We start from the raw sequence: 12,500 nt of genomic DNA, 5'->3' as shown, positions 1-12,500 counted from the left end.
AGCTGGTTATTTTACATTACTCATATTGCTTATCTCCCCCCCACCCCACCCCACCCCTCCTCCCTCCTCCCCCTACTCCCATCGCCAGGCAACTACGGCGAGAGCGGCATGGAGGCATTTAAGGACATGGCCGCTGAGGAGGGAATCTGCATCGCCCACTCAGACAAGATCTACAGCAACGCGGGCGAGCAGAGCTTCGACAAGCTGCTGGACAAACTGCGGGGCCACCTGCCCAAGGCCAGGGTGGTGGCCTGCTTCTGCGAGGGCATGACCGTCCGGGGCATACTGATGGCCATGCGACGCCGCCACCTGGTCGGGGAGTTCCTGCTGGTGGGGAGGTACGGTGGAGCCACTCCCCCTTTGGAAAAACGGTTGATTCTGTTATTTGTTGTAGACTGTTAACAAACACACACTCAGTGGTTCCCAATCCCAACCAGGGGTATAGGCAGATAGATAGTGTTGTGTTCTCCTTAGAATGTTAAACTCCAGGGGGTGCCTGAGAGGATTAAGGTTTTAAGAAAGGAACTTGAAAGAAAGTACATAGTAAAATACGAATACAATATACAATATTTATAGTGGTAATATTAACATCGTTTATATATGTATATTGATTTCGGCTGATCAATTAAATTGAGACCGGATATAAAATGACTCCTCAGCTTTTTCAGTTTTAAGTGCCTATGCCACTATAATGTAAACAAGTATGCTGAAGGATATTGGAATCCTTTCTGGTTGGGTGTTGGAGAAGGGGTGCGTAACCCGGGCTACATAAGACAAAGCAGGTTGGGAAACATTGCTGTGACACACTCATAACAACATGCAGACAAACAACTGCTGTGTGGTCGGTGTGAACAGTGGTGTCGCCTGATTTTCACAGCTGTAATCCGACCGGGGCTCCTTTAAGAGCCTCCTGGAAGAAGTGATTCATAGAAAACGTTTGTTAGCATGACAGCTTTCAATGCACAGTCTGGCAGCACACTGAAATAAGTTGATTGTTCGTCATGTGTCATTATCTCTAAATCGAGGAAAAACCAAAACGTTTTTGTCCTATTTATGGATTCATTGGTACGCAATACAGCACCATACACAACGGAACATTTCACTCTTTGTCTTTTCATCAGATGCATCTTCCTCACCACAATCATCCTCATCATCATCACCATCTTGTCCATGGGACACTAAGCAGGTATGTACTGTTTCTTCATGCCACAGCATACATTTCTCTGCGTCGACGTTGCCCTTTGTGTATGATCTAGTCAAAGTCTGTTTACAGATGACATCCAAATCAAGACTCAAGGGGTGCGCTCTATTAGTGTTTAATATAAAGACTTTTAATCCTGCATAATCCAACCTGGGGAGGCAATTTTCTATTCCGAAAAGGAATTACCACGACTTGAAAGGCAGTATTCAGAGACGCGTCTCATTGAAATGACAGACTGATGGTGTGGTGTAGTGACGGGGGAGGGCTGTGTGTGTAGCGTGGAAGGATGAATAAAAAAGAAGTCCAATATTAAGGGGGGGGGGATTGAGTGAGTAGGAGCGTTTTAATCAAACTGAAAATAAGGTGTTTTATTTTAAGGTTTATCCGGTCCCTGGTGCTGCTGCAAAGCTGTTCCTTATTAGGAGCCCCATGTAGGCTGTCGCTCAAGTCTGATGGCGGGAAACAGAAACGTAACCTTGAACTACATACCGCAGGCATTCCCGCCGGTGGGATCCATATACTGCACGCCGTCTCCCTTGTGTTATTCCCTCGCTGTGTGGCGTTCGCCTTGTTCAGACCTTCAATCAGATTCATGTATGGCGATTTTTTTCTTGTGATGAAAAATTTGAAAAGTTATTAATCCGAGAATTTAATTAGCCAAAAGACTAGTGTTAACGCTTACATTTATGTCAAATTGATACGTTGTTATTGTAATTAAAAGTAATTTATAGGATCGCAAATACACACACACAGCTTGTTAAATTTAGCATTTATGGTTCTACACTCTCACAGTCGCCAAGCTACAGTCTTATGCCTTGCTGCCAGTGATTAGCACACACAGACACACACACACACACACACAGACACACACACACACACACACACACACACAGACACACGCTCACACTCTCCCTCCCACTCACATTGTCTTCTATCCTCATATTCCCTCTGTCTTCCCACTCAATCTTTCATTCTTTCCTTTGCTAATGTGGAAGCAAGTAGACCGCATTCACTTGAGTGATTGTTTTGGTTACAAAACAACGCCATCCGCACCCTGTCATCTTTTCATTGAATTATTTTTCTCTCCTTTGGAATGGAATTTCAATTTCAATCATTTCAATCTTGTGCCAGGATGATCACAATTCCAACAACGGTTTCGGTGAACAAGGAGCTATTAGGCTGTGTTCCATTCTGTTGAATTATTTCCGTTCTGTCACTCGTACGCATTATGGGTGCATGAGTCCTCCACAAGCCGCTAGGAGGGCCCCGACGAGAGGCCTCTGAGGGCCACTTCAGCGTCCACTTGTAACTCTGCAGTGTGAACTGGGAAAAACAAGTTGGATGCACTACAGGGTTTGAATTAAAGTCCGCCGTGTGTGTGTGTGTGTGTGTGTGTGTGTGTGTGTCTGTGTCTGTGTGTGTGTGTGTGTGTACGTATGAATGTATGTATGTTTTTACGTGGGCTTGGGTCTCTATGTGTGTGTGTGAGTGATGCAGGGTGGAAGTTCCTCTACTGCAGCGCTTACATTCCGGCCGCCCATGGTGTGTGTGTGTGCGGGCGCGTATAAGTGCACGACTGCGCGCGTGTGTGTGCGTATGTGCACGACTGCGCGTGTGTGTGCGTGCATTTGCATGGCTGCGTGTGTGTTGGTGTGCGCCTATGCAGGGTGCAGTAAGCACCGCGTTGCCCTGGCAGGTCAGCGCGTGGGATGCACAGTTCTGGTCGACGAGTGATTCAAACTATTCCGGACCGCAGCCGTCCACGCTTTTCACATCCCTCTCTTCTCTGCGCCCGGTTCTACCGATTGCTGCAGAAACATGGCCGCTCCTCTAAGGATGCGTTACGAAACACACCGAGAACAGAGGCATGCCACAGAACCCGCCCACACCGCTGTTGTGTAACGCTCATGCTCTTTAAGTTGAGCTAAGTTATAATATCATCACTTTGTGCTGGAGCCCACTTCCTTGGTGACACAATCTCTTGGGGTGTCTGTGTGTGTGTGTGTGTGTGTGTGTGCATGCTTGTCCGTGTGTGTGTGTGTGTGTGTGCATGTGTGGGCGTGCATGTCTTCCTGTGTGCATGCATGTGTGCTTGTGAGTATTTGTGTGTGTGAGCATGTGTGCGTGTGTGTGTGGTTGTGTTTATGTGTGACTGTGTGTAAGTGTGTGTGTATTAGTGTGTGTGTGGGACCACCTACAAGTGTCTTACACTAGTGGGTGGTTATGACTCTTTCTTCCATCATTCCGCTCGGTCTTAGCCGCGTTATAATTAAACACTGCTCATATCTCAGGAGTAAGAACAGGAATCCCAATTATTGAGCCAATCTCTCCTTTGAGCAATCTCCAACTTTATCTTTCATCTTGCACAACAGCATCATACTACTATCCAGTGTTTAAAAACAAAAAAGGCAAAATAAGTAGCCCATACTGCGTTCATTATCCCTATTCTATCCCTGTTCCTCACGTGTGCTGCCACATTTGTTTTGTGATAAGGTCGGCATGGTAACAAGGAAAACATTGCTGAAACGCAGTCATGTAATTTAGACTTTCAACCAAATGGGTTCACCGTGGTTTCCTCGGCTCCCGCTTCCTCCCTCCCCCCCTCCGCAAGCGACGGCTGGGCGGACAGGTCCGACGTCACCGACGGTTACCAGAGAGAGGCCGCGGGGGGCATCACCATCAAGCTCAAGTCGGCCTACGTCACCTGGTTTGACGACTACTACCTGAACCTGAAGCCCGAGACCAACCTCAGGAACCCCTGGTTCCCAGAGTTCTGGCAGCATCGCTTCCAGTGCCGGCTGCGGGGCTACCCACAGGAGAACGCCGCCTACAACCGCACCTGCAACTGTGAGTACACCTCCGCACTCAAGCAGGCTTAACAATAATAACAATAAAACGTTTTATTTTACTTTCACAACCCTCAGGGTCGCCGTACAGTTTAGACAAGCATATACAAGTTAAAAACAGGCAAATATAGTTAAGACAAACACATTTTATAGGTAAACAATATAAACAATGCAACGTATTCATTAAATTGGCTGTTGGGTGGAGTTGAGCGGGATAGGTTAGTCGGAGCAGGTGAGATTTGATGGAGGTTTTAAAGGTGCGGAGAGACTCGATAGTACGGATGGATAGTGGGAGAGAGTTGGTGAGTGTTCAGAGTGTTTCTCACTCTTCCAACTCACTCTCTTTCCAACTCTTGCCGTCACACTGTGTCACGTTGGACCCTGGGCTAGTGTTAGCCTTAGAATGGGGTATGCGTTGCAATATTCAAGATACAGTATATTTTATTTCCACACAAACAGGGTCAGTGGTTTGGGTAGAGAGTGGTTCAGCTCTGAGTGCACACAACAACCCACGGCCAGCACTGATATAAACATATAGATGTTTAGAAAAACCAAGTGGGCGACACAAAACTGTAAACACGATGGTAAAACAGGAGAAAAAGCATGCTGTTAACTCAATGGAGGGAGTATGTGGGTCTGCCTGAGGAAGCCATTAACAACGGGTTTACCTTAGATCAGGGTAAGCTTTGCCCAAATTCAAACAATTATGGGGATCACAATTCTGTATCCCCTTAGAATCCCCTTAAAACCCCTTAAATCCCCTTAAAATACTGACGTAAACCTTGTTCACATCAGCGGGTGTAAAGGATTCGAGCAGTTGGCCCCAGCCATGAATAGTTTTGAGCAACTCGAGTTTAGGGGCCAAGAGAAAGGGTAAGTGGGCTGAGTTTAGGGGCCGCTAGCCCAAGGCTACTGGGCACATGGGCCCACTAACCCGGCTCTAGCTGTCGCAAGCTTCCACTTCCACTCTTGATAGTGTGGACATTCCTAGAGTTCTGAGTGTACACTGTGAAAGCAAGCAAAACAAATCCTTAAGAGGGGGGGTTTGCCCTGGTTGAGTCGGTCCCCCGTTTGGCCACAGGGAGAGAGTCCCTGCGCCAGCAGTACGCCCAAGACACCAAGATGGGCTTCGTCATCAACGCCATCTACTCCATGGCCTACGGCCTGCACGCCATGCAGCAGTCCCTCTGCCCCGGCTACAAGGTAGGACCCGTGTTAAACACTCTACACGACGTCCTAAAAATGCACCGGACCGCTTACCTCAAGGTTTACATCCTGTGCCTTGCTCAAAGGGTTTATGCGGCGCTATGCGGCCCATTGACGGACGAAAGCTCCTGGAATTCCTGATGAAGACTAACTTCACCGGCGTGTCCGGAGAGACGATCTACTTTGACGCCAATGGGGACTCCCCCGGCCGGTAAGGAAGAAAGGGAGGGAGGAATCAATGAAGGAAAGGAGGGATGTTTGTTTTTCATTAAATGGATTTGGTGTTTCACCGGCCGCAGGTACGAGATCATGAACTTCAAGCACACGGGGAACAGCGAGTACAGCTACATCCACGTTGGCAGCTGGGACCAGGGCGGCCTGCGGATGGACGACGACGAGATCTGGACCAACAACAGTGACATCATCCAATCGGTGTGCTCGGAACCCTGCCAGAGGGCACAGATCAAGGTAGCCATGGAAACCGAGCGAGAGCATGAACCAAGAGACCGCCCGTATAAGGGTTGGCTTAGCTCAGGAACTGGAGCGGGTGGACTTGTAACCTGAAGGCTGCTGGTTTGATCCCCGGCTGCTCCTGGCTGACTGCCGAGCTGCACCTGAGCAAGACACCTAGGCCTTACTGCTTGCATGGTTGACCCCGCCGTCGGTGTGTGAATGTCTGTATGAGAGGCAGCTTTGGATGTAAGCGCCCTAAAAGGAAAATGTAGCAGTCGTTTGTATATCTTTGCCCCGGCGCCATATCATAGGGACTCGTTGGCTTACATGACATTGAGCAAGACCCGATATGGCGATACGGTCTGACAATAGGATGGGATTTAGACGTGGATGTCTGTTGCTGTGATGCTGAGACGGCCCTTCTTGTTTGTGAGATGCTGAGAGGTTGTTTCATGTCTCAGGTGATCCGTAAAGGAGAGGTGAGCTGCTGTTGGACCTGCACGCCCTGCAAGGACAACGAGTTTGTCTTTGACGAGTACACCTGTCGAGCATGTGTGCTAGGCTACTGGCCCACTGACGACCTCACCGGTACAACACGCGCACACACAAACCCTTCCTGTCTTGTACTCACGTCATCTCATTTGTTATTCATGTTGTTGTTAGTGCTCATGTGATGTATGTTTATGTATGTATGTAAAGGTGTTCTACGGCATGTCTTCACCCAATTGCCATGAATCCTATGTGAATTTCTTTATGATTTTATTCATATGATTATATAATATGCAAGCTCAGCACTCAGATAACGGACAGACACAGAGTCTTAAACATCAGCTATAATCCAACTCCTTTTGGGGTTTGGAGATTTCCTGCTTTTTTCCTGACCCCCACTTCCACCAACTTATATTTAATAGAAATCTGCTCATTCTTCTTAACCAGCCTAAATGTGCCAAATTATCTGATACCGAACACACACACACACACACACACACACACACACACACACACACACGCGCACACACACACACACACACACACACACACACACACACACACACACACACCCACACACACACACACACACACATGTGGCTATATATTTGGCCCAGTAATGTGAATTATGTATGTCTTTCCCCTGCCCCAGGCTGCGAGCCAATCCCAGTCCAGTATGTCCGCTGGGGGGATCCAGAGCCAATCGCGGCCGTGGTCTTTGCCTGTCTGGGTCTCATGGCTACCCTCTTTGTAACATCCATCTTCATAAAGTAATGCCTCAAGACTTTGTTCACCTTGCTTCTGAGACATAACAGCTCACCCTTTAAATACATCATTCAAATATTTACCACAAGCATAGTATTTACATTTACATTTAGGGCATTTAGCAGACGCTTTTATCCAAAGCGACTTACAATAAGTGCATTTGTTACAATAAGTACATTTGTCATAAGAAGTGAAACAATATATCGCTGTCGGTACAGTAAAGATGTTCATAGAACCAAGTGCAAGTATTACAATCGCTAGGCTAACCCATTCCCCGTGTAAAGCAACGATAGCAGCTACTGTAGATGCTACACAATTAAGTACCTTGAATAAGTGCAATGTACAAGTGCCAGGACGTACAACATTCAATGGTGGCTGTGCATTGGTTTCTATGCAGTGTCGAGATGAACTCTGAACAGGTGAGTTTTGAGTCTTTTGCGGAATCTATACTATAGATACTACATCTATACTATACTTGGTATAAGTATAGATGACGCAGAAGTAAACACGAATTACAGTCATTCGTGATCCTTGATTCCTATCTGAAGCTGACAGGGTCCTGTGGTTTCCGCGCTAGGTTCTGGGACACCCCCGTGGTGAAGTCGTCCAGCCGTGAGCTGTGCTACATCATCCTGGCTGGGATCTTCCTGGGTTATCTCTGCACCTTCAGCCTCATCGCCAAGCCCCACGTGGTGCTCTGCTACCTCCAGCGGCTGGGCATCGGGCTGTCCCCGGCCATGAGCTACTCGGCCCTGGTCACAAAGGTACAGGCAGCGGAGGGCATGTCTTTACGGGGAATTTCGTTTTGTTGAGAATACCGCCATGCATTAGGTTTGATTGTAATGTTCTTTCAGATTTAAGTTGAGCTTGTTGGTTATGGGTGCCGTAGGTAGGATTAGAGAGTGACTGTTTTGGCGTCGTTGGTAAGAAACGGCAGAGCCATCCGTCAGCTATTAATGAGGGGAATGTGCGGTGAGAATATCCGTCTCGAGTTGATCCGTCCTCTGTATGAGCACGTTTTTAGATTTTAGAACGCTCCCGAAACATTTCTTACCAATCGGGGCATCTCTTCCCTGATTGGTTTGGGTAATCCATCTTGCTTGTCAATCACAGGTGCAAGAAATGTAACACTTCTCAATGGCGATGGGGAAAACATAGAGAGGGAGGGAAGGAGCAGAGCGGTAGGGGGTGATTTTTCGGTTGATGTTTTCAAAGTCTTGCGCTCTTCCCCTCCTTTTCTGCCTCTCTCTCTCTCTTTTAACAACTCCGGATTCTTTACGTCCGGCAGCTTAAACAACCTGGGAAACATAAATAAACAGTGTTCGTTGAGTGGCCTGTGTGTTCCTTTTGCAGACCAACCGCATCGCACGGATCCTGGCAGGCAGCAAGAAGAAGATCTGCACCAAGAAGCCTCGCTTCATGTCGGCCTGCGCCCAGCTCATCATCGCTTTCATCCTCATCCTGCTGCAGCTCGGCATCATCGTGGCCCTGTTGGTCATAGAGCCCCCGCAGGTGTGTATGTAGACATCAGAATGCATCATGGGATTTGTTGTTGGCAATACACCGCCATATTGAGAGAGAGAGAGAGCGAGAGTTGTAGCACCCTAAATCCTAAATCATCATATATATCGTAGCCTTGGCTAATGATGTTTTAAACTTTATTTAAACGTCTCACGATAAGTGCTTCATGATAAGCACTGTTGCAGAGCGTGTTGTGATTCAAACACAACAAAGTCTCCTCCTTAATGACGAAGCATGTCACAATTGGTTACCAAACAACGACCCATTTCCCCTCCCAGGTGATCTACGACTACCCAAGCATCCGGGAGGTCCACCTGATCTGCAACCTGACCACCCTGGGGGTGGTGGCGCCGCTGGGCTACAACGGCCTGCTCATCCTCAGCTGCACCTTCTACGCCTTCAAGGTACCCCACCCTGTCCCCCAACCCGTCACCCCCAAACCACAAACACACACAAAAATCACCGGGGTCGGGGGTCTAGTTTGATTGGCCTTTAAAAGAGAACTGAACCCCCGGACTCCAACTTAAAATGTTAGTTAAAGAGGTTTTTTTCATTCTGGGCTTCTTGCCATATTGAGAGGACTCAAGAGAGTTGCAGTTCTGTAAAATCTAATTCACTTGTAACCTAGGGTAATGAAAATTTTTGTTTTGCCATGTCTCACGTGAAAAAACCCTTAAGACAAGACGCTGACTAATCAGCCCAAAAAAAAAACAAACATTATATTTTGGAACGCTCCTATGCTTCCAAAATGGCGGCAGTCACTGCGATGCGACTCCACGATGCACAAGCCCTGTAACATTCTACAAACCCCGCCTCCCCCCACAGACACGCAACGTCCCGGCCAACTTCAACGAGGCCAAGTACATCGCCTTCACCATGTACACCACCTGCATCATCTGGCTGGCCTTCGTGCCCATCTACTTCGGATCCAACTACAAGATCATCACCATGTGCTTCAGCGTCAGCCTCAGCGCCACCGTGGCGCTGTGCTGCATGTTCGCCCCCAAGGTGAGCCCAGAGGAATACAGGGGGGGGGACAGGTGTGGTCAGGTCAGCTGTATCTGTAGAGCCACTTGATTACAGGTACATGTCTCAAATAGATTCACAGGCCACGTTCTGTGACATGACTACTCACTGTAAGCCCCTCAAAGGCCAAGGAAAACTAAAACAATTAAAATCCTCCTTAGGGGCGAATGGGCAGACGTATGAGGGCAGCATAGAACAAGCAGATTTGAAGGTTAAGTTATTTGAAAGTAGTAGATTAGTTATAAGTGACCCCCAAACTCACAAACTCTGAAAGTCTTGATAGTCAGGTTGTTTCCTTGAAGCTAAAATAAAAGAAAAAAAACAAAAAAAGTTAAAAACCAAAGGTTTTAAGGTCGTTCAGTTCTTCAAAGTGTTCTAATCTACTAACCTCCTGAACGGGTGTGTCCAGGTGTACATCATGCTCGCCAAGCCGGAGAAGAACGTGCGGAGCGCCTTCACCACCTCCACGGTGGTGCGCATGCACGTGGGCGACGCCAAGACCGCGGCCAAGGCGGCCAAACCCACCAGCAGCATGGCCAACATGTTCCGGCGCCGCGACTCGGGACAGGGGAACGTCAGGTACGGTACGGGACGGTGCCCCGGGACCTCTCTCCCGCTTCATTCAGAACGTCGGTCTTTCATTCATTCACTTCATTCATTCATTAATTCGCTCTGTAGCGTAGAAGTTAGTGTCTCTCTCTCTCTCTCTCTCTCTCTCTCTCTCTCTCTCTCTCTCTCTCTCTCTCTCTCTCTCTCTCTCTCTCTCTTTCTGTATTTATATCTTCTCTCTCATGCACTCATAGATACACACAAACAAAGCAAATATTTGAAGACACAATTAAAACAGAAATTACTTGTTAAAACAGGAATTACTACTTATTCATACGGATATAACGTTCACTATTTGCACGGGATGAAATGGAGCAGGTAAGTAGAGCAACACGGGACGGAGACGTCTCACCAGAAGACGTCACACTCCAACAAGTGTTGCCACGAATACGCTTCTTTTAAATCCATTATTTACCACGACTGTATTCCGACACACACATTCACAGCGCGTAACTCGAATGTCTTTAGAAAGCGTACTTTTTTTTTCCCAAGCTATTAATCATTATTTAATAGCTCAGATGAAACAATGACTGGATTTGAACGTACCTGGAGCTAAAAGCAGCCCGCTACATGTGGGTTAGCTATCCCCACAGGGACTGGCTATCCCTGTCGGAGCACTCTTTCTAGGGAAAGGATGATGAAAGAGAGGGAGACGGGGATGGTGGAGGAGGGAGGGTGAGGGATGTGGGGGAGGGAGGGTGAGGGATGGGGGTGGGTCCTGAGGGTGGTCCTCATTAGGATGGTTCCCTGCGTGTTCCGGGTCGATTCTGTGCGACAGCTTCTTGGTTGGCAGAGCGCCGTGTGTGTTTCTTACACATTTTCTCACACTTGTCAGAGACATGGATACAGTTTGTCGAATTGTTGCACGTGATCACACATAACTGAGAATATCCCTAAACGTTATTCCTCAATAACATTTATTTTGCATCCTTATGTATAAAATACAATATTATTGTACGAACCTTACGTAACATCGACATGACTTAATTTGGATATATTCTGTATTGAGTAACCATACTTAGATGTTCTATATATAGGCGGCAGTAGCTCAGGAGGTTTGGTCCTTGGGGCGTCCCTGAGCAAGGCACCTAACCATAACGGCTCCCGACGAGCTTCCTGTCGCCCTGCACGGTTGACACCGCCGCCAGTGTGGGAATGTGTGCATGAATGGCGTTTACAATATTGTAAAGCGCTATTGGATAAAAGCGCTGTATAAACGCAGTCCATTTACCATTCCCGTTTGTTCTCCCCCTGTCCTGCCCAGCTCCAACGGGAAGTCTCTGACGTGGGCCCAGAACGAGCGCAGCCAGCAGCGGCCCAACCTGTGGAAGAGGATCTCCATCCACGTGAAGAAGACGGAGGAGGTGGAGGTCAACCACACCGCCATCATCAAGCCCTTCTCCAAGGGCCCCGAGTCCCCCGTCGACACCGGCAGCCTCCGCGTGGAGTACGAGGACGAGTCCCCCCTGACCACCTACCCGCCCTCCCCCCCGCCCTTCCACGCCCCGACCCCTGGCGGCCTGCACGACGACGGGCCCCGGGGCCACCAGGGGGATGGAGGAGCAGCGGCGCACCAGCAGGCCCTGCCGGCGTACACCCCTGGGACCCCCCAGACGCTCAGCCGCAGGCTGCCTGAGGGCCGTGGAGGGGTGGCCGCCGCCGTGGCGGAGGATCCGGGGGTCCCGGAGGAGGAGCTGGTGGACACCAGCGGGGTCGGCGTGGGGGACATCGGTGTGAGGATGCTGGCCGGGCAGCCCCAGTGCTCAACCATCATGGACCAGATCAGCAGCGTGGTGCACCGCTTCACCGCCAACATCAGTGAGCTCAACACCATGATGCTCCCCGGATCGCCACCGGGGGGCGCCACCGGGTGCGCCGCCGTCCCGGGGCCCGGCACCTTCATCCCCTGCCCGGAGGTCAGCACCTGCGGGCCGCCCCCTTCCCTGATGCCCCGGGCCCGGCCAAGCGGCTCCGCCGTCACCGCGTACGCCCAAGTGTCGGCCAGCAGCACTGCCTCCGGCGAGAACCCGCGACCGATGATGTACGAGCGCATGGCCGGGGTGTGCGCGAACGGCCGGAGGTCCAGGAATACGGAGGAGCTGGTCGCACTGACTCCCCCGTCCCCGTTCAGAGACCTTTCCATGGGCTCCAACAGCGACTCGCCTCCCCCGTCTCTCTCGCCGGCCTCGGAGGAGGATTACGACCAGCTCCTGCTGCGGCACTATACCCAGAGCTCGTCCTCCCTCTAGACCGGCTGGCCTCTAGCAAGCACCGCAGTTTAGCGCTGTCTCGCCGGAAAAATGGAAACAGAGAAGACACCATTTAAGTGGTCTTTTTAAATTCCCTATAGTTAATAGGGTTTTTCCCAATTTGTATTCTGATTC

General features: G+C 49.4%; 1 protein-coding gene across 1 annotated transcript in view; it reads left to right on the top strand.

Annotated features, from left to right (window-relative positions):
* The window catches only part of grm5a (glutamate receptor, metabotropic 5a), a gene marked incomplete at both ends in the record, with an annotated part of 18,855 nt that extends 6,490 nt beyond the window's left edge, over positions 1–12,365 (top strand). The window contains 13 exons of the mRNA XM_079737506.1: positions 89–338; positions 3,813–4,048; positions 5,129–5,250; positions 5,340–5,464; positions 5,553–5,721; positions 6,168–6,294; positions 6,848–6,965; positions 7,538–7,724; positions 8,314–8,472; positions 8,760–8,885; positions 9,307–9,489; positions 9,917–10,086; positions 11,381–12,365. Of these exons, the coding sequence (XP_079593632.1) occupies positions 89–338; positions 3,813–4,048; positions 5,129–5,250; positions 5,340–5,464; positions 5,553–5,721; positions 6,168–6,294; positions 6,848–6,965; positions 7,538–7,724; positions 8,314–8,472; positions 8,760–8,885; positions 9,307–9,489; positions 9,917–10,086; positions 11,381–12,365 (2,957 nt within the window). The remainder of the gene's footprint in view (positions 1–88; positions 339–3,812; positions 4,049–5,128; positions 5,251–5,339; positions 5,465–5,552; positions 5,722–6,167; positions 6,295–6,847; positions 6,966–7,537; positions 7,725–8,313; positions 8,473–8,759; positions 8,886–9,306; positions 9,490–9,916; positions 10,087–11,380) is intronic.
* Positions 12,366–12,500: the final 135 nt, after the last annotated feature.

The sequence above is a fragment of the Pollachius pollachius genome, assembly GCF_949987615.1.
Source record: "Pollachius pollachius genome assembly, chromosome: 6".
Lineage (NCBI taxonomy): Eukaryota > Metazoa > Chordata > Actinopteri > Gadiformes > Gadidae > Pollachius > Pollachius pollachius.
Note: the sequence above shows the minus strand (reverse complement) of the source record. Positions and strands in the feature narration are given on the sequence as shown.